General features: G+C 40.9%; 2 protein-coding genes and 1 long non-coding RNA gene across 3 annotated transcripts in view; 2 read left to right on the top strand and 1 right to left on the bottom strand.

The window, feature by feature from the left end:
- Positions 1-7,176, top strand: part of LOC122186821 — a 32,090-nt gene extending 24,914 nt beyond the window's left edge. Inside the window, exons 2-8 of the long non-coding RNA XR_006181192.1 lie at positions 879-1,103; positions 2,932-3,056; positions 3,602-3,654; positions 3,854-4,072; positions 4,812-4,936; positions 6,543-6,672; positions 7,068-7,176. This is a non-coding gene — a long non-coding RNA (uncharacterized LOC122186821). The remainder of the gene's footprint in view (positions 1-878; positions 1,104-2,931; positions 3,057-3,601; positions 3,655-3,853; positions 4,073-4,811; positions 4,937-6,542; positions 6,673-7,067) is intronic.
- Positions 7,177-9,535: 2,359 nt separating this feature from the next.
- Positions 9,536-10,713, top strand: SAYSD1 (SAYSVFN motif domain containing 1). Its single transcript, XM_042883764.1, is given in 3 exon segments — positions 9,536-9,673; positions 9,764-10,053; positions 10,200-10,713. Coding segments are annotated over 3 exon segments (528 nt in total). The 3' UTR covers positions 10,300-10,713.
- A 3,665-nt stretch (positions 10,714-14,378) lies between these two features.
- The window catches only part of GLP1R (glucagon like peptide 1 receptor), a 49,731-nt gene continuing 42,315 nt past the window's right edge, over positions 14,379-21,794 (bottom strand). Inside the window, exons 11-13 of the mRNA XM_042874846.1 lie at positions 20,046-20,184; positions 19,130-19,171; positions 14,379-14,619 (exon numbers count right to left, since the gene is read on the bottom strand). Of these exons, the coding sequence (XP_042730780.1) occupies positions 14,452-14,619; positions 19,130-19,171; positions 20,046-20,184 (349 nt within the window). The 3' untranslated portion in view covers positions 14,379-14,451. The remainder of the gene's footprint in view (positions 14,620-19,129; positions 19,172-20,045; positions 20,185-21,794) is intronic.

The raw sequence follows: 21,794 nt of genomic DNA, 5'->3' as shown, positions 1-21,794 counted from the left end.
CCCCCCCCCCCCCCCAGTATGTCTCCTAATTAGTTCAAGGCAATTTTTTTCCTCTTTTTTTTTCTTTTTTTAATTTGTATTTTATTTTTTTTTTTCCCACCAAATAATCAACAAAAAAACTCGTAATTAAAAAATACTGAGAAAAAAACTTCTATGGAATCAGACTTCTAAGGCTATCAGTTTATAGGTGCAGAGCAGAAAGAATTTTGATCTTTAAGTTTTTGCCTGTATCTCCTTTCCAGCAGATAGTTAATTTACTAATTGCCAGTATTTTTAAAATGAACTAATGTTGCCATCAGGTCACCATGAACTGCTTTTACTTTGCTATCGTCTTTGGTTTTCTCCAGATATGACCTTACCATAAGTAGGTATCCTGGAGAAATGAGCTGAATATGGAAACGTTGACCTGACAATCTGTTTGTTGAACAGCACTGTTGGAGGAATACAAGGCACCAGAGCATTTTTCTGCAAGTTCAGATGATGGTCTCATTGAGAAAGTCCCTAAAAGTGTCCTGTATACTTTGGTGAACAGGCAAAGGGTTGGGGGTTGGAGAGGAACGCAGGAAACCTTAATTTCTCTCAACTCTCAATAATGCCTTTTTGCTACCATCTAGTGGTGATAGACAGGTGTCATAACACAGGTGCTTGCAGAGAGGTGGATTTTAGCAACAAGGAAAAAAGATGGAGAACTGCATACAAAAGTAACCCCAGAATGTCTTTGCTGTAAGATTTTGCTTTGCAGTCCCTTGGTGCTGATCCTGCTGCACTTTCTGTCAGTCTATGGTGCAGTGCAGAGAGGCCAAGGCAGGGCTGTGACCTGCTCTTGCCTGGGATCCAGCCTGCCATGATACTACAACTCTTTCTTCTGCTGTTCCCAGATGATTGATGCTTGCCTGCTTTGGGGTGCTGCAAGATGTTAAAATGCCTGAGATTGTGTGATACCTATGATGCTGAAGGAAAGGCCACAGTTGTCTTTACCCTGCAATCAGTTTCATCAAGAGGGCAGTGGAGCCTTTACTAAACATCCTGGATCATGTCATAAGGGACGCAACACATCAGCAATAACAAGGCGTGATGACGATATGTCTGAGGGTTACAAAGATGTAAGTCAAGTCCAGAACCTTCTATTACCTGTTGCAATAGGTGGCCCCAGCCTAAAAACATTGCCACCTGCCGAACTGGGAGAATATTTTCCACTTATATTAGAGGTATATGCCAAAAATAGAGTGCTTGTTTTAAAAAGTACAAGAGAATCTCCCCTAGAACGTAAATTTAAATATTGATACTGAGGAAAAATAAGGCAGGCAGGAAGGAAGGAAGGAAGGAAATGTCCTCTGAAAATGGAAAGCAGTAGGTGGAAAACCTGAAATCAAATTCTGAAATCAAGATAGAGAAAGAGACATTAAATATAGAGGTCCATTTCTGGCTCAGAGCACCACAAACAGTTCCTAAAGAAAAGGACTTTCTTTATATTGGTGCAGAGCTCCCTTTTCAATATCCCACATTCTGAAGACAGATATTTTGTGTAGAACACGGTAATACAAATCCAGAATATTTCATTCTGTTTATACATGTGAGTGAGTTCAAGGAAAAACAAATATCTCTTTTGGTTGAGATCAATTCTACAGCAAATAAATACATTTCCACACATACATGATGGAAAAGTCTCTTTTCCTTTTGCTTAAAATTCACTTACCTTAGAATCCCAAATATATTTCCACCCAGAAAGAAAACAGGAAAGAGAGAGAGAGAGAGAGAGAGTAATCACCTAATGTGAATTGTATTTCTGTCCCTAATCCTGGAATTAAATCCTTCCAGGCCTCTGCAGTCAACCCACAAATACATCTTTGGAAGATCAGACTTAGAATTGGATGCCTCAGTAACAGGAAAGAGGTGTACTCTAAACTTCATTGTGCAGCTTTCCAGTGTTAGCTGTATGAATTAGTGAAGATTAAAGCTGTCTAACTCTTGGCTCTGACAAGCAGAAGTTAGGTTTTGCAAAATACATGTTGAAATTCAGTGTGCATGTGATAAAAAACACACTTATTGAACAAACTGCTATATTTTGAAAGGCGAATCTTATCTCACACAAACAGATGACATGGATTTAAATTTTCAGTTCTATTTAGGTCCCAAATGATAGACTAATCCTAACTGTGAAATATTTCAGTCACTTAGAAAACAGTAAAAGAGAAATAAATCACAAGGCAGCTGTAGCTCTAACATGACCAAAAAACTAATGATCCATATACTCTGTCTGCTTTTCTATAGGTGATGTGAAACAGAGTTTAATGCAGGAATCTTCAAAGTAATCACATCAAATGACAGCAGAGGGAGCTATCATTTCTCTTCAGTTTATGGTGTCCTTGCTGAATCCATTGCTCTCTTATGCCTTGTGTAGTTACTATCAGGAATCTTGAAAAATACAAATTCTGAAACGTGATGGAACTTTTCCTAAAGGGAGTTAGAGACCAACAAGGGAGGAAGAAAATACATGTAAATATGCAATGTAAGGCCTGAAATCATCTTCTGAACATGAAGGCCCTGCAACAAGCACTTTGTTCTTACAGAACTAAAATGTAAATAATGTTGGGCTTGTCTGGTTAAATTTACCTTTTCCCTAGAAACATAAATGACAGACTAGTTAATCTGTAAGTTCTTATCCCTCATGAATTTATAATTTATCTGCTACATTTTGCTATCCTTACTGAAATGCTCACACAGAATGGACAGGGTAACACTTGCTAAAAGTGTGCAGTGTCCTGCCCATGGAAGCCACAGGGAAACCATACATTCATCCATTGAAAGAACTGACAAATGAATATGTTGCATCCTGTGCTGCCCTATGTGTGAGTTAAATTAACTAGAAAAAGGTTTTTTTTTTCTTTTTTTCTTTTTTTAAATCTGAAAACTCAATGGACACATATGAAGCATGGATTCCTTGGATATTTTCTTTTCTTTCCTTCTGGGGCTTGAGTGATGAAAGCATGGCCTATGTGGCCCCAGTAAGTGAAGTACTGAAACTCTGGTCCACTCGGATTGAAGTGAACAGACAGGTGAGGTTACATGCTGAACTGGCTGCTGCAAATCCAATGCTGAATGTCTTTTATGATAAGCCCCAAAATACCGAAACACAGCCCAAGATTTGTTTCTAGACCCACTTGAGGCAGAATGAATGCTCCACATCCTCACACTGAAAGCAGCTAGAACAATGCCTGAGATCTGCTTGTTACAAATCTAGAGGCTCGGCCATGGCCCTTCCCTCTCCCAACAGGCAGTGCTGGGCCTGATGAACCCAGGGTATGGTTTGCCCTTTGGGCTGCCAGGGCACACTGCTGACTCAGATTCAACTTGCTGCCAAGCAGAACCCCCAGATTCCTTTCTGCAGGGCTGCTCTCCTGCTTCTTGTCCCCCAGGGCAGGAGATCCATTTGTAGATACATAGATCCAGGGCTGCCCCTTTATCTTATTAAAATCCTGGGTACAAGATACAAGATTGGTGAGGAATACCTGGAATACAACAGAGTAAATTGACAGCATCTGTAATGGCAAAAGCAGAAGTTGCAAGTATTTTTTTTATTATTATTTTTATTCTTTTTTAGGGAAACAACACGAAACAAGTTTGTGTGATGCCGGCAAGTCTCACCGCAGTGAGGTATGAATTTAGTTGCATCTGTCACAAGATGTAATTCTAATCCCAGTGTGATCCTGGCAAAGCTCCACTGGCTTTGATAGAGTTGAGATGGCACTTCACAGGGCCTCATCAGTTCAGGAAAGCTCAGGGTCTGCTTTGGCATCTCCATTTCTCACAAGCCCGCTGCAGTGTCTCATTCTTGCCTCTGCTGTTCCCACAGGCATTCACTTATCCTTCCCTCCTGTCTGCGTGTTCACTTTGACCACCTTGCCTGGCTTTTCAACAAGCGTTTTATGTCCTGATCATTGATCAGTGGAGAATGCTCGATGTGTTCATTATGGTTCTGCAGACAACTATATTGTTCCTTGGGACGACTGTACATCCATCCGTTGCTAATCAGTGGCATGCTGAGGATTTTCCATTATTGAAGATGTTGGAGGTAGGCTACAGTATTACAGATTAGATTTTGGAGCACTGCATAGACTTTTTTGCAAAGCAAGTCTGGCAACATTTGATTCAAAGAGTTACTGATTTCTATCAATAGTCAAAGTTCCTTTTCACTAGCTCTCTGCCATTAGTAAAGGCTGCACTTCTTGTCCTTTATGGATGTAAGACTTGTTTAGATCTTGATTCTCTTTTTCTATTTTATGTCATATAGATCTTCTTCTAGGCCTTTTTTTCCATTTATTAGAACAAACACTGATAGGAAAAGTACAATGTCTGTGAATAACACTCCATTAAGTTTAACTTACAAAGTTGAGTGAATTAACTCAGATTCTCACATTTCTAAGAGCTCTGTCAAAATCCAGTGCAGATGTTGGGGCTAAGGGATGACAATGAGCAGAAATTTGAGCAAGTGAATGAATTTGTTGACGGTACAACAAATGATGGTATTTTCACATAATCTGGTATTTTTTCAGAAGTCATGGTTTGGATCTGTGTCTCGTAGATATTGTAAAGATATACACCTACAAAGATTTTTTGTTAAGTAAGCTCATTTCTGTTTCAAGCCACAGAGGAATAGGTTTGCTATGATGTATCCCTCCTTTGTTTTGTCTTGTCTTGCACTGAATAATATGTGGGAATTAAGAAAAAGCATTTAGCCCCGGCATTTAGCATTTAGCCTGGCTTACCTTGGGGTGCAGGTGCTGCCTCACATGCATTTGGATTGCTTACAGGCAAGTCTATCAGTATGAGCCTAAGGCTCCAAGCAGCCGACTGGAATGTATATCGCCAGATATGTTGATTTACAGTCCTTTGGATGTTGATGACTTGCCCTATCATACAGGGCAGCGATGTGAAGGTATGAGAAATGGTTGCTGCATAAACATTCTGTTCCTCTGACAATCAAATCAGTCAGTACTCTGCTGCCCATTGTGTTTTCACTGAAAAGATTGTGTACATAAAGTAGTCAGTGTGACCACTGACATTTACTGTGCATTTTTAAAGAAAAACTTCTGGAGACAGAATGTGTATGTGTGTAAGGAGGTAATGCACCACATTTTTTGCCTTGCTCAGTTTTTATTCAAATCTTGCTGTTATATTTATTGTTATATGATAAAAACAAACAAACCAACAAAAGGTGTAATTATGGTCTTTTGAATCTGAAAACAGTTTTAAAAGCTTTGAATTCTGAATCAGATCAAAGTAGTGTATATAACGAGACAGTCTTTGCTAGAGTTCTCATTGGTTGCAACCTTCTAAATGTAATAAAACAAGTGAAGTTGATCTCCCTTTCCTGTTTTAATTATGTCACTAAATAGCTGCAATCTCCAGCTGACATTGTAATAGTAAGGGGAACTTACTGTGTTTTTTTCCTGAAATGGAAGTTTCTCATGAAATCCTAAGGAACATTTCAGATAGCTGTGATGGAAACAATAATTCTGGTTAGCTCACATTTGACTGTGTTTAAATACAGAGCATTTTGGCATTCAAAACAGTATTGCAAGGGCTGATATCTCAGCTCTTTTTAGCATACAGTGTTGAATACACAAACGTGCACATCTTGAAATCACACAAATGTGAAAATCTGCAATTCAGAATCTAAATTGCTTCGATAAAAAGACAGACAAAATATTTCCTTTAAATCTAAATGCAAAGTACCTTTATGCTGCTATTTTAGGAAGCAAAATTGGTAACTATTTTTTTTTTTTTACAAAGGAAGCATCTCTCCTCTGTACTTTAGTACTGATTAGTAAATGGATATGCAGAAAGCTCTGTATGAAATTAGACAAGCATGAATCTGTGCACTCCAATATATTTAATACATGTTCCCTAAGACCTCAACAACTAAAGCTAATGCTCCCTCAGCTCCATTGAACTAATTAAGTTAGGTCGTTATGTTAATAATGGGCTGCCCTTCTGCCTGCATTTATAGCACTTAGCGAGTCAGTGTGTGTGTGTGGATGCTTACTGCATGAAGGAGAAAGCTTCTGTCAGTGAATTAGATTAATCCATCACGAGAATTAATGTGACATGATTACTGTTGATATATGTGAAGAAGCAGGCGTGCACGAACTTGACGCAAGGAGATATCTGCAGCTGTAGGAAGTAAGAAACACTTCAAAACATTAGGCAAGGGCTATGAGCCTGTACAGTTGAACAAATGGGCTGCTGATGCCGAGATGTGCTGAAGATAGGCTGCTGATATGACAGATGCACAGGGTGCCCTGGGATCCTAATGCTGCTATCAAGCATTTAGTTTAACTCAGTTGTGTTGATGTTTTGCTACAGACTTCTAATAACACCTGTTGTGTAAAATATTTCCCCAGATTAGTTTTCAGTTATTTTGCTTTCTGAAGAAGAGATGCTTGAAAATCAATTAGGGGGAAAAAAAAAAAAAAAAAAAGATCAGCTGTACTTTGGACATTATTTTGGTTGTTCTCTAATTTTGCCAATTATTTCATCAGCCACTTCATCTCCTTCTGTTCTGCTGACTGTGCGCCATGTCCAAGGTTGCTAATGATTTGGAAGTTCCCAACTACTGAAATGTGGCCCCTTAAGCCAGTGGTAACGGGCTGAGAAGAAAATGCTGCATTGGTAAATATTCTTTTGTGTCATAAATATTAAAACATAATGAAGAGTTGATAGCTGCGATAAAGGAAAAAGCAGAATTGCTGTAGTGAAAATTTATAAGAATAACAAATTGTCTTCCTGACAGAGGTAAATATGCATGTGGGCTTCTTTGTATGGCAGATACAACCGTTAGAATGCAGCATAAAACCAAGCCAAAATAATTGCAAGTTTTTGAGATGATCTTAATGTTGCTTTCTAGAAGGTGGTGGGCAGTATTAGAATTTCAGTTATCAAGAACAAAGTGGTAGAGAACTACCAACAGCATCTGACAATTTAGATTAATCATTTACTTAGCTTCAGCTCACAGGAGCAAGGTTTGTCTCATAGTACCATGTGTAATTTATTTTTCTTATACATAGTGAGAAAAGGTACTAAGATACTCAAGAGTCCTGAAGAAACAATCTCAAATTCACAATGCACTGTCCTGCATTTCCAACCACTGGCTGAGGCTGCAGAGATAAGGATTATTGTGTTGAGGACACTTGTAAGCATTGGAGTCAAGAGCAAATCGCCCAGATGGTTTGTTATGCAAACAAATGAACTCTCCTCTCTCCCCCCCCCCCCCCCCCAAGTATCTATTCAATGAAGCTGTTCATTTTAAAACAGGATCTTATATATAAAATTAGTTTAGGCATTTGTCTGCAGTGTAGCATCCATTTACAGATGAGGTTACTGTAGTGCACTCAGACTTCACAGGCTTGATTCATGGTATTCATTTGTGTGTTTCCTAACACATTGCAATATACATAGCCCAACCCAGCTATAAAATAGCTATTTGATTGCATGCTAGCAAATACATATTAGACCCAGTACATTTTGAATAAAATTTGACAGCATGTGAATCGCTGGATATAGCTGGCAAAGAATGGCATTAAAGTCAGCCATAAGTATCAGATTGACTATGGACACCTATAGGGGATAAATACTGCAAGTACCCATCGTTTCTTGGAGGTATTGCTTTTATAAACAGTAGTGCAAGAGGGGAAAAAAAATATATCAAATAATGTCCTATGAAGGATATCTTAAAACATTTTGGACTGTGATTTCAAAATCGAATTTCCACAAGTAAAGAGAAAAATATCATTCACTGTGGCACTTTTTGCAAAGTCTGAAGGTTGAAAGAAAGTTATTTTGTAACCAAGCACAAAATAGGCATTTGAAAAATTATTTAGCTGGCAAAAAAAACCACAATTTTTTTCCACATTAAGATAACTTAAGAACACCCAAATTGTTTTTTATTAGACTTCTCATATTTACTTCTTGGCTGACACATGCATGAGATATTCAGTCCTAAAGGTCACTTCTGAGAAAGCAATAAGTGACTGGAAACAGCACTGCAGGACAAAATGATGTCTCATTGCTAACTATTATTGGTAGAGAGTGATAAATATTTTACTCCAGAGGCTACAGGCCAGCTCCTGAAAATAAATTTCTGTTTCTCAGCTGTAGTGACAGCTGAAAGATGGTGTGACAGAGTGGCTCTTCCTGAGTTTAATTTTTTGATTAAAGAGAGGATGAGATGGAGTGGCCTGGATGTGTCACCTCATTGCCCACAGCAAGGCCTGAGGGCTGCCTCTGTGGGGCCCTGGCTGCGTGGCTGTGAGGTACCTGTGCCGCACCTCGAGTACTGTGTTCAGTTTTGGGCTCCTCACTACAGGAAAGATGTTGAGGTCCTGGAGCGTGTCCAGAGAAGGGCAACAAAACTGGTGAGGGGTCTGGAGCACAAGTCTTATGAGGAGCGGCTGAGGGAGCTGGGATTGTTCAGTCTGGAGAAGAGGAGGCTCAGGGGAGACCTCATTGCACTCTACAACCTCCTGAAGGGCTCCTGAAGGGAGGTTGTGGTGAAGAGGGATTTGGTCTCTTCTCCCAGTCAACGAGCAGGACATGGGTTAATGGCCGCAAGTTGTATCAGAGGAGGTTTAGGTTGGACATAAGGAAGAACTTGTTCTCTCAGAGAGTGGTCAGGCACTGGAATGGCTGCCCAGGGAGGCAGTGGAGTCGCCGTCCTTGGCAGTGTTCAAGCGGCGTCTGGAGGACGTGCTGCATGATATGGTTTAGTACTAGTGGTGGCAATGGTGATGAGGAGACGGTTGGACTGGATGATCTTATTCCAATCTTGTAATTCTATGATTCTATATGTTTCTCCACTACCAGAAGAGAGATAGGAGAGGCCCGGACAGCCCCAGTGCTTCTCAGCCCTGAGAGCAGCAGCAACAAATGAATGGGGCCTGCACACAGCGCTCGACACACACAGCTGCCATGTCACCCCTTCTTGTCTGGACCAGTGCTGCCCTTTAGGCTGTTCAAGCATCAACACAACGCTGCAGTCACCACAGCTGCTTACATCTAATTTTCCCTTTTGTGTGCTTTGGTTGTTCGATGGTTTACTTTCTCCCTTTTCTATTTGGCGTTGACATTCATCCTTAAGGTTTAATCATGGGGTAAAAAGGAGAGGGAGAGGAGAGGAGGAAAAAGAGGAAGGGAGGAAGCAAGAAAGGAGAGGAAGGGAGGGAAGGAAGGAAAGGAAGCTTTTCAGATGTTTTCGTAGGGGGTGGGTGCTGCTCCCCCTTCTGGAAAGGCAAGATAGAAGTAGCTGTCTGTCTGTGCCGCTCTACGTTGAGGCCTACAACGTCCTAAATTCAGGTTTCGCAGCCTGAGGTACCTCCTACCTCCACCCACCCCCACCATCCCCGGCCAGCCCGCAGGGCGGCGCCCTTCCCTGTAGCCACCGCCCGTAGATGTGGCCACACATCGCCCCGCCCGCCCGACGGGGCGTCACAGGCGCGGCTCGGCCCTTTCCCCTCGCTCGCGCAGGCGCGGCCCGGCCATGTCCGCCGTGGAGCGGCGCCTGGCCCGTTTTCGGGCAGCTCGGGGTAGGGCAGCCGCTGTCCCCCTGCGCCCCTCTGAGCCGCCGGGAAAGGCCGCGGCTCCGGAGCCCGCTGAGAGCCCGGATGGTGGCGGGCAGGTGAGCGCCGCGCGATGCGGGTGGGGGCCGTGCGGCGGCGGCGGCGGCGGGGCCGACGTCTGAAGGCACGTCTCGCTGCTGCCTCCACAGGCCCGTCCCGGCTGGGCGCCGGCGCCGGTGTGGGCGCGGCCGCTGCTGCTGAAGGTACTGCTGTGGGCCGTGCTGCTGGCGCTGTTCGCCGAGCTGGAGCTGGGGCTGCCCTACTTCGTCCTCTCCCTCCTCTACTGGATGTACGCCGGCACACGAGGCCCCGCCGAGCGGCGGCAGGGCGAGCTGAGCGCTTACTCCGTGTTCAACCCCGGCTGCACCGCCATCGCCGGGACGCTGACGGCCGAGCAGCTGGAGCGGGAGCTGCATTACCGGCCCGCCGCCGGGAGGTAGCGGAGCTGGGGCCGGGATGGGGAGGAGGAGGCGCGGCTGTGCCCTGCGCTACGCAGCCCGTGCCTGAGTCCTTCCTCGCCGCTCCCGAATAAAGCCGTAACAAAGCGCCATCAGCTTGTCGGTGACTTTCTGCTTACCACGGGAGGCCGGTGTTGGACTGCACTTGTAAGGGAGTGCCCCGCTGCTTTCCCGCCCGGCTCTGTGTACACCCAAGACGAGGCACGAGGCGGTATTGGTACAACTGAAGCCAGCTGCTGCTTCTGATCATGCCCGTGTTTCATCCAGTACATCCAATTTTGGTGCAGGTTTCTCGATTGCTCCGTGTTACAACGTTTGCTGTCTGCAGTGTACGGTGAAAATATCTGTTATTACTCCTGACAGGTGACACTTGTGGTTTTAACCATCATTTTGGAAAAATAACTAAGGGACAATGAGCAGCAAATGCAGAACTGCAAGAAGCTCTTAGATGAATGAGTACTTGCCTGTTGCTGCACTTGGTCTTTTTTTACCACCACACAGCTGGTGATGCTTCTCACCATCATCCCACGTGCAGCCAGGTGCACTTTTCTTTATGAGCCACTTTGTTTTTTTTAATGATCCATTGGTATTTCTATTATATAAATGATTGCATGAAAATAAACCACTGATATTAAGCTGTAGTGAAGAGCAGTTAATTGAGTTTACACCCATTTTGTTGAAAACAAAAGTCGCAACCTTGGTCTTTCAAATCCTGTTTCATTGCGTCTTTTCTGTTTTAGCTGTCACTGTAGTTACCACAGGTTCCATCTTTTGTTGGATAAGCAAATGGAAATGTTAATTGGACTGGAAAGAATAATAGGTTAGGGCACAAGTAATACCTTGTGACGCTACTAAACGTCTTTCAGTATCTCTCTGCAACACTATCAGCTTCTACCACTGCTCTGCTGTATAAATTCTACATGTTACCTAAAGCCAACCACAGAATTTTCCCACTTCTATCACCATCCTCTGGCTGAGATGTACAAACCAGCTGAGTTCTCGCTGTTCTTTTCACCGATATCACCTAATTCCATATGGACAATGTGCTCCGTTTTGTTTTTGGTTAACAAAGCCTCTGCGGGTTCAGAGCACTCTTTGTAGTGGACACGGAGGTGGAAATAATAGAAATCTTTACTTTCATGGAAGAACCGTGAATTAGGAGTCTCAACAATCTTAGGAAGTATTCTGGTAATGATGGAGTAACAAACAAGTGACAATTTAGGAAAAGGTAAGTACACCAGTAAGTGAGAGCATTTTGTGAGCGAGTTGAAACTTTATTCACAAGGAATAAAATAAACGTGTTCATGGAGAGCTGATAATTTGACACCTTTCACAGATCCCGTGGGTGTTTTAAGCAAGGAAAGACATGCAAATAAATATTAAGGTAACATCCATGAAACAATAAAATGTTATAGCAGCAATAATGGAAATAAAGGCTTAATTTGCTTTAAACTCTAGTTACATAATGTCAGGCTGAATTCATAGACTATTCTGTTTAATACTTTATGAAACAAATTACTACGCTAAATGAGAATGAAGCTGAAAGGCACAAGAAATAAAAATTCATGCAGTTCATCTGTTCCAGTGCTTTCTGTTGCTTTTCTTATTTCATGTTACTCAAATAAATGCACAGTATAAATTCTGAAACAGAGATGGCAAGAATAACAACATGGGCTTGTAAAAGATATTACTGAAGTAGATATGAAGTATTACGTTGAAATGATTTTTTAGGCCTTGAAGTATTTCTCAAAGTGTGGCACTACTGTAGTTCTGCTTTGATGGCAATTCCCTTCACCAGTTCTTAAGGGAGACAAAGAAGTGAGAGCTTAATTGGAGAGGAAGAAAAATGCACCAAAGCTGTTTGTCTGAGATCATCACACTTTTTTTTTTTTTCTTTTTTTTTTTTCTTCACTTATATTCTAACAAGCCAGAACTTAAAAAGGTAAATTTGACAACTGGTGCTGCAGATATTCCTATGGGCCCAAAGCCCTCAGTTCTTAAGTGACTGGAAAGGCCAAAAAGCCTCAGGGCTCCAAAGCACATCAAACTGTAGAAGGAAACTTTGTGACAGCAACAAAATACAGCTTTCTTAGCACACACAAATGTCTATCCTCCTTCACTGTGTATATTTTTTCCAGTATAATAGCGTGTTACACATATCTATAGCTTCCTATTGCCACAGCAGAACAAATTTTGCTAACAGCTGCACAAGTGGCAGAAACTTTTTTTCTGGGTTTGCACACAATCAAGCAGGGCCCTGAAAAATTAGCACCCATCTTGAATATTAATGAATGAAATTATTCCCTCTAGTGTGTGTTATATAGATTAAGATTTCACCTGTAGCTGGTACCTTTTCACCTACCAGTGATTCTCATGTTGCTGCAATCAAATGTAGATGCTAAGTGGAAAAATGATGCATACTCTGCATACAAGAAGCTAATTAATTATATTTCAGAACAGTGACTAATGTACATATGTAGTAGTCAGATATTGTATTAAGGGTGATGCAATGTAGAATCTAGGTATTAAATTTATAGAAGAGCCTGAGGTACTTCATTCCAAGGTCAGCTCTGCAACCAATGTTATAAAGGCACAGCCTGGGAATGGCCTGTGTAGAAGCCAGTGTGCTAGACATACGCAAGCCAGCCTGAGAACTGTGGTGGATTTCTACAAATGTGTCTTGACTTTTCCCTGGAGCTCAATTATAAGCATTATAGCAGAAGAAGGTAACCTATCCTCTCTAATTTAATTCTAATCTGCTGATTACAAAATTAATCCAACCTGTTGGCAATTTGAATTCTAATACAAAGATTAAATTATTCCATGCAAAGCAATCTAGCTTTAGGCAGGAAGGATGCTGAATTATATCCAGTCTCCTTTCTTGGCAATAAGGGATGTGGATTCAAGTGCAAAGAGGACTACAAAGTATCTCTGCTGAGTAGTATACCTGCTAGGCTATGGAAGCCACTCTTATTACAAGAAGGCTATGGGCAGGAATGTTCTCAGACCTAGTCTTCAGCATCTTGTCTGTCAGCTGTAAAGTGGAGATGTATATCTAAGCTGCATAAGGATATATAACACTTGTTATTAAGTGAGGCAATGGACCAAGGTCTGCTTGTAAAAGTGCCTCGTTTTCCCCAGCAACTCTTGTAAACATCAGCAAAGGGTAACATAATTAGCAGCGTAGATGCATTCTTCTACAAGAGCCCTTGCAGTTTCAAACTAACAAAAGCCCGTTGTGTTGAGGATGCAGTGGTGGGTGGTATTTTTTGAACCCAGCTGAGGGCAGGCTCTGGAACAGGTGGACAGCCCAGGCCCTGGGCACAGCCGGGAACTGTCTGCCGTGCTGACAGTTCAGCCTTCCACTACCCTGAGTAGAACACCTTGCGGGTATCTCAGGTGCCTGGAGAAAATGTACAAGGCTAGAGAAGAGACAAAAGTGAGCCCACACTGTAAATACGGAATCACTTCCAAGTCAGTGAAGTCTGGTAAGACCAATTGTAACTGCAGGTTGACTTCTTTGTGTTTGCACCCACAGAAAGCAGAGTACAGCTTTGAAGGAATATGTTTTGAAGCAAAAGTCATTATCCTGTCTGTGTTCATACCTACCCATACCTATCCATACCTAAGGAGAGACAGAGTACCATATAAAAGCGGAAGGGCTCTGCGTTTGGTGGTTATTTCCATTGTTGTCAGTAGAGATGACACACATCTATTAATATCAGAATAGGTTCCCTAATAGATAGCAGTTTTGGTTTCTTTAAAGCAAAGTCTAAAAAGAACATTCAGGAATATACACCATGCTACCTGCTGCAGTTACAGACCTTCAAGATGCTGTTCTTCACCTTTCTGGTAAACAGGTAAATATATTCTGAACTTCAGATCTGGGAAACTTTCTCCAAAACTGATTCTTAAAGCCCATGCTGCCTCCCACTAAGTTTTTTCTAAAATGTGATAGCACCTTACCCTATCCTCGTAAAAGTCAACATGTGTTTTTTGTCAATAATCATATTCAGTTTCCTTGTAATTTAATCAGTCGATCACTCGGCTCGCCCACTCAACAATAATAAGCCATTGACCCTGTGGTTTCAGACTGGATCAATGCTATGCTAAGTTTTGGACACCTGGAGGCCTTGTGTGCAAATAGGAGGAAACTTTTAACTTACTTTAGACATGATCAATTTTTGCTCTGATGTGTTGATTACATTAGCAGATTGCTCTCCCTAGAAACCTTTGTTCAACAGCCTGCAGGCAATAAGCAGCATATACTCAAGTTTCTTGCTGGAGATGACACACTTAAGCCACTTGCTTGGGTATTTAAGGGTTTTCAGGTACATTATACAGTTCATTGTTCTCAATCTGGTTCACCTGCAGAAATCTTAGCTGAATGTAGCCTGGCAAGTGGCAGCGTAAACACTACTGCCTACCGTGCCTCCACTACTGATGCTGTTGGCTGGACACTTCAGAGGTTTCATGCTGCTGTCTCTCTGGACATACAAATGTTCCAATCTCCAGCGCTCCCAACTTTTCCGAAACTCCATCTGAACCTAACAAGCAAAACAAGAAAACAAAAGGAATGAATATAGAAGTAATCAGATCTTTAAATGATTCTGTTAGAAAAGGGCAAGTTAATAAACATACCACACTACTGAGGAAAGACGGCAATGCTCTAAACCTCCATTATTATTGCTTCAATTATCTAATTACCTCATTAGCCTATCATAGGGTATTTCATATTTAAAATAACGATGGTTTTCACTTTCACTTTCACTTGCATAAAGCTCTTTTATGCTACAGCACACCAGGGATTTTTCAGTATTGTTTTCTAAATAGTATTCATCTGCAATACAGCGTGTACTCCATGCCCCACTACTATTAAGTTGATTTTACTTATCAACTATTAAATGAGTGAAAAGATTGACTTCCTGCTCAGTACTGTCACCACAGGCATTCTTAAAGTTCTGTGTCCGATTTCATTTAATCAGTATTATTCTTTGGCTGATTTTTGTTTGTGGAATATTTACTTTTCTAATTCCATGGAAAAGATATTTATTCAGAATTGATACATTAACGAACTAGCATATTGAAGACTATACTTTCTTTCCCCCTTTTAGATAACAATTAAAGTATCTCTTTGCAGATACTGTAAATTTTTAAAAAGTTGTAGTACAAGGCTTATATCCAGTCACTGGTCCTGGGTTAAACTGTGGAACTGCTGTATCCATTTGGGAGTTCATCAAGGGTTTTGAAACTGTGTCATAGTTTGGGGTTTTTATTCTTCTCCAGCAAGAACAGAATTTTGAGTCTACCTGTTCCATGGGCAATGTTCTTGCCACTTGACTGAAATAAGAAGTTCCATTAGCTTTTAACGCATAAGGAAGAGGACATAAAATTGAACCTTTTTTACTCTATTTAGAAAAAGGCAGGAGACCAACTACAGCGATGAACTCATCAGGGTGTGTACTTCTGCCTGGAAGTAAGTGGGCTATAGTAGGTTGCTCAAGTGAGCCTTCTCTGGAGAGTTCCTTTTTATTTCCTCTTAGGGTCTGGTACTGACCACCAAGAGACTAAATAGACTAATGGTAGTTCCAGCACAGGCCTGTCATCCTGTCCATGCTGCTGAAACCATCATTCTCTGAAGGAAACTTTCTAGGGAACCAGCTACTTTCTTCTCCACTTGTTTATTTTTCAAATACCAAACCTGGGAAGAAACCCTAAAAAAGGAACAAAGTATGCACAGCCAATTGTCTTCCTTTACTAGTTACCCCTAGCACTGCTTGTCAACTCAGAGCTACAGCCCTTGTACTGAGTACCGTCCTGGCACAAGCACATGAGAGCCAACTGCATTTCTGTGTTACTGACTGTGGAATCTGTCCCCTGGTATCACAATCAAATGGGGAATTAGGAAAGGTGCTAAGATAAGATACTATATTTTACTATGATTCTGGGTGGCTGTTGTGTCAAAAGCCACACAAAGGCACAAGAAAAAAGACAGCAAGTCTGAGACACTTTGCCATATAAGAATGAGGAAGAATAACTTGATAAAGACAGAAAATGAAACAGTGAAATACAAGCACCACGCTGTCTTCAGAATAAGAATGATGATACTATCATTCCTGTAATTGGTAACTTCTGTGGGAATGGAGAAACGCTGTTTTGTTAGGTAGCACTGGGAATAAGCAGTTTTAGATACTGACAGAAAGATCCTGAAAGAGAACATGAATGTGTTTATTGACAGAATGAGTCAACGAGCAATAGAAGCAGGTATTTAGAATCAGGCAGAGGGATGAAATGTCTTCCGTCTGGATGGACATGACAGGTGTTATCCTAGAGCTATGGCACAAATAGCCTGCAAGATTGAGATGAAGTGATTGGGAAGAACTGAACAAAAGACCATAGCAGAAATGATGCTTTAGGAATAGGTCTTGGTGACAGAATATTAGTTTTCACTCCAAAGATTAAGGAAAAGGGTAAAGAGAAACTCTGCTTTCAGTGCTGAATTAATTAATTAATTAATTAATTTTTTGCCTACATGGCTATGAAGACATGACTGAAGTTATAGTTCAAGATTTATTTAGTATATCTTGAGCACAGAAGTTGATGTACAGATCTTTCAGCCAATTAATTAGCCTAGCAGCATCCATGCATGGATAAATAGGCTGTACAGGGAGAAGGGAGCCAAGAAAAAAGTTTCCATGAAGAAGGGGAAGAAGAAAATTTTCACAGACAAAGAAGTATGCAGAACCTAGAAAACATGGTCATGGACGTTAAAAATGGAGAAGGTATCTCACAGAGAACTGCTGATTGAGCCTAATGCAGGTTACAGGCTTCAATCATAGCGATAGGAATGTACATCTGAAATGACGTAGAATGGAGCTGGTGGAGCAGTTCAAGAAACTATATAGAGAATACAGAGTAAAAAGAGAAAATGAAGATTGAGCAGTAATGAAAATAAATACATAAATCAAGGAATCCTGGAGTTAAGACAGATTCTTTTTAAGGTGAAAGAGAGTGAAGTGTATTTCCACAGAGATAGGAAGGAGGCACAAAAAGAGAAGGAAAATTATACAGAAAGCAGCCTGAATTAGCTTAAACTAATTCTGATGGAAAAAGATAGCATCTCTCTGGTTAGAATATTTGTTACAGAAGGCAACACTGCAGAAAAATGGATCACATTAAACCCATCCCAGTCTTCAAAGAAAATTGGTGATAACAGCCAATCCGATGAGACCCTGTAATTTGCTTCAGAGCAATACTAGAAGAATTATTTCAGGTGAAATGTGACTGAAATACAAACATATTTTAATGTTCTTCTATAAGTAAATTCTACTAAAGGAAATAATATAACTTCTATCTTTATTTCTGTCCTTGATCTGGCTCCAACACTTGCAAAAAACACTGAGAAGTATGGTTAAGGTAAAAGAAAAGAAGTCACTGAGTCACAGACAAAAAATACAAACCATACAAGGATAGGCTTCAGGAACACTGTCAGAAGAAAAAGAGTTTAAAAACTGAGTTTAAGAAAAAAATAGAAGAGACTCAACATACTCAAACTCTTTACGCAGATTTATTCTAAGTATGTTGATGAATGAGCTTGGCAAAATTCTTTTCCCTTCTTTTAATAAGCATTGGCACAAGTTAAATAATTCAATCTAGATTGTCAGATTTGTATGAAACTGAATACGTTAGGATTACACACTGGGAATTACATTACAAAAGCAAAAGAGCTGTAAACATGAGATGTCACAGAAGGTTCTGTCAAAAGAAGCAACTCTTTTTTCAGGGTTTGTAATGTACGTAACTTTGTTCTTGTATCACATGGAAGAAACTACTGGACATAATTCACCAGGGTCCTGGCTGCAGCTGCACAGGAGATATGTGAGCAGAGGCCAAAGTGAATCAGAATAAATGATACAGCAGCAGATGGTTCTTAATTTCAGGATTTACACCTGTAAAAGTGTACAAAGGATTTTAAACAAGTATTTTCCAATTCATGCTTGAGCAAAGCCTGCTGCTACCTACCTCTAGCTTTCATAAGTGGTGCAATTAACACATTCACTTAAACATAATCTTACCCACAGCTACAAAAGTGAACAGTCTCCTGCAGGGCTTAATTCAGCATGCCTGCTGCTTTTTTGTTAACTCCAGCCTAGCCATAATGACATAATTAGAACATTTCTTCCATTGATTTCAATTCCTTGATGAGGTCTATCTTTCAACAGATGATTTTGGATCACTGTGTCATATTTAAAAGTAGACTTAGCACTAATGCAAAACACATTGACTTGCATTAGACTTAATAATGTGCTGCCAAGTCAGTAGTGTTTTTGCTTCCCTTGCAAACCCGGCTGCTATAATAACGACCACTTAGAAGGTAACACAAAAGGTTTATGCAGTACAGAAACAGAATACTCTCACCTAACAGGTCTGGAGTTCAGCAGATGCCCTAAGATGGTACTTGTATTCACATTAGCTCAAAGCTCTGAGGCCGGAGCTTTTGGGAGAACTTGCTACTCCTTGAAGTTCAGTGCTATATTTTAATGAGAGCGATGATATTTTCAGTAGCAGGAATGCAGGGAAACCAAACTTAATTAAACCCTACAGGAATTAGCCATGAATATTGTACAATCTCACCAGTGAGCTGCTCAGAGCTGTAGAATAAAAATGGCTCTACTTCAATATTAATCAAAGCAAGCACATTAGAAACACTTTGGAATGGATTAAGAGGAGCAACTGTCTCAATAAAAGGAAATCACTGAAAACTATACGATTGTAAGCAAGAAAACTTGCAAGACATCATGCCTACAGATAATATTCTTGAAGTACAATGCCTGGATTCCTTCCAACAATTGTCTGAAAAGTTATCCCATGTGGCTGTAAAGAGGTTGGTCTGTAGAAAGAGTAAATTAAAAAAAAAAAAAAAAAAAAAAAAAAAAGCCCTCAGTAAGACTTTCAGCAGTTCAAGACCATTTAGCAATTCAAAACCACGTTCAATTTCCTTTTTCTACAGTGGCTGCTGATTGTGCAAGCTGGAGCAATTCGTAGTGTCTCTCTTACCTCATTATTGATGAAACAGTAGAGAATTGCAACCATCAGCCCCTGAAATCAACAAAAAAACAAGAGGAGTGAGAAGAGCACAGCAGAGCAGTTCTCGTCCTTTGCCAAGCAAAGCTGCAGAGGGCTGAGCTCCACACTGGCATGTTCCATGGTGAGAGAAAAACAAGAATGGAAGATGAAGACGAAGGGTGGTCTCTGACAGCCCTGATGGCAGAGAAATTTGATCAAACTATGTCTCAAAGCACACGATCTTAGGAAAAATAAGCTACTGTGTTCTTCAACCTGTCATTTTTTCCTAACACCTCTTTCCCTCTGCTTTTTCCTTACCTGTCTTCTGGCCACAAACAATATTAACAATTCACAGTGAACATAAATACAGCTCTGTGCTTGATAAACAGGGAATGAGCGGGCGAGCAGGTAAACTGGAAGAATAATGATTCCCTTAGACAAGGAGATTATTTTAAAAATGGCTTTACCTAAGGCAACAAATAAATAAAAATCACAGTAAATCTACATTTGCCTCACATGCAGTTTCAGCTGTAGACAACTACTTCTCACAGCACAGATTTTCAGGAGTATCAAAAATGCAAGTGAAGGCACAAAATTTGTTTTCAGCAACACCATTATACAATTACAGGAAATCACAGACAATTTCATTATTGCCTTGAGGCACCCCACAGGGAGTAGAGCTTAATACATGGATGGGAATACCAGTTTACTGTGAGAAATGTAAGACTTATTGAAAATAGAGTGACATTAACATCTAAACTAAATATTAAAAATGACATCATATCACTGTCATAAACCTGCAATATCTAGTGCTAAATTGAAAAATACAATAAACAGGAATGAGACCATGAGCAGGACACCAAACAGCAGTTACAAAATATCCACATGTGCCCAGTATGTATGCTACCTGGAAAGAAGCAAAGGAGAGCTCAGTAAAAAGCTTCACAAAGCGCAGCATCCCTCTGGCATGTTCATCAGTAATAAAGGCAAAGATGACCTCATGGGTTCCCAGCAGTGGGATCAACGTCAAGGTAGACTTGGCCAGCCTAGGATCACAAAGGAAAAAGAAACAAAGCCACTCAATAGTTCATTGCTCTGCTTCTGACACACCATGAACCAAAAAAGAATAAATAAATAAACAAATAAAGGAAAAGTAGCCTCAAAAGTAACCATGGTAGATTTCAATATGTTTTAAGTGCTGCTCCACTACACATCACCCCTGCTGTCAGCAATGCTATCTATTCAGCTCTTGGCTGTATTTTGCCTAGAAGGCCTTTCCAATTTAGGAGCAGGTCACATGACTTCTTGTACCCCAAGATGTTTCCCTGTGTACACTTTTCCCCATTTGTAAATGGGAAATATAATCAAAACTTACCTTGTTACCTTGTTAATAACCTGAAAGAAACAGTCTACCAGGGACTAGAATTTTTTTAAAATACCTTGGAATATGGAGTATTACTTGTTGTTCCTTCCCACCTCCACGGTGTGTTAAATCTTTAAAACACTGTAACTGACTGTAACTGTGTAAGACTTCATAAAAGCAGTTAAACTGTCTTAAAGTGACTGATGACTGTGTGACTGTGTGATTAAATGGCAAGTTCAAAGACACAGCTAGCAAAAAAAAAAAAAAAAAGACACCAATATGAAATAAAGTATTTTTTGCCTGTGGGAGAGAAAGCAGTGCTCAGGTTTACAACTACAGGGAACCATTCACAAGAGTAGTCCTTAGCTCTCTTTTGATAGATACACAAGCCACTCAACAGGAATGCAAGGTGCCTGAACCTCACAGAAGAGCTTAAAATACTATCCTGGGCCAAAGAACCAGTCAATACTACCAGTGCCTCCTGACAGACTGCCATGGGACACTTTGGTGGGTACAGAACCATTTGACTGGCAGGGCTGATAGTACTTAGAATATCTTGTGCACTCTAGGGCTTTCAGCTGATATTATGAATCACAATCAAGATGAAAGCAATCTCCAGAAGTCCCTTGCTCAATTCAGCAGGTTTACTCAGGTCTCTGCCCCAACGAGTTTTAAAAATCTCCATGGCAGATACTGCACAGCCTCAATAGGCCCCTTTTCCCACATCAGGCAACTCTTTTTTTTTTCCTCCACCTCTGACATACAGCTGGAACCCCTCTTGCAATAACTTGTGCCCCTTGTCCTTTAACCATGTACTTCTGTAAGAAGTCCAGCTCCATTTTCCTTATAGTCACCATTAGGTAGCTGAAGACTGCAACAGAATCCTTACTTAGCCTTCTGTTCCCAGGCTGAATAAATCTAGTTCTCAGCAACTTCTTCTACATCACTTACTCTATTCCCTGACATACACTAGTGAAAAAAAATGAGGCAAGATCCATGGGTTACAGAGGGTCAAAACACAATGACTTTCTTGAACCTGGACACCAGAAGTAGTTTTGTAGGTGCTGAATGGAATGGGTCTGTCACTTCCCTTGATCTGGCTACGCTCTTACTAATGTACCTCTGTCATCCTACAATGCCACAAGAGCACACTGCTGATTTATGTTCAGCCTGCTGTCCTCCAGCATTCTTCGGTCTTCCATAAAGTTGCTTCACACCCAGTCAGCACCCATTCTGTGTTGCTGGATGGAGTTGTTTAACGCTAAGCACTGGGCTCCTGTCAGGTCATCCACT

This window comes from Lagopus leucura, unplaced genomic scaffold (genome assembly GCF_019238085.1).
Source record: "Lagopus leucura isolate 7727_CA_CO unplaced genomic scaffold, USGS_WTPT01 Super-Scaffold_73, whole genome shotgun sequence".
Lineage (NCBI taxonomy): Eukaryota > Metazoa > Chordata > Aves > Galliformes > Phasianidae > Lagopus > Lagopus leucura.
Note: the sequence above shows the minus strand (reverse complement) of the source record. Positions and strands in the feature narration are given on the sequence as shown.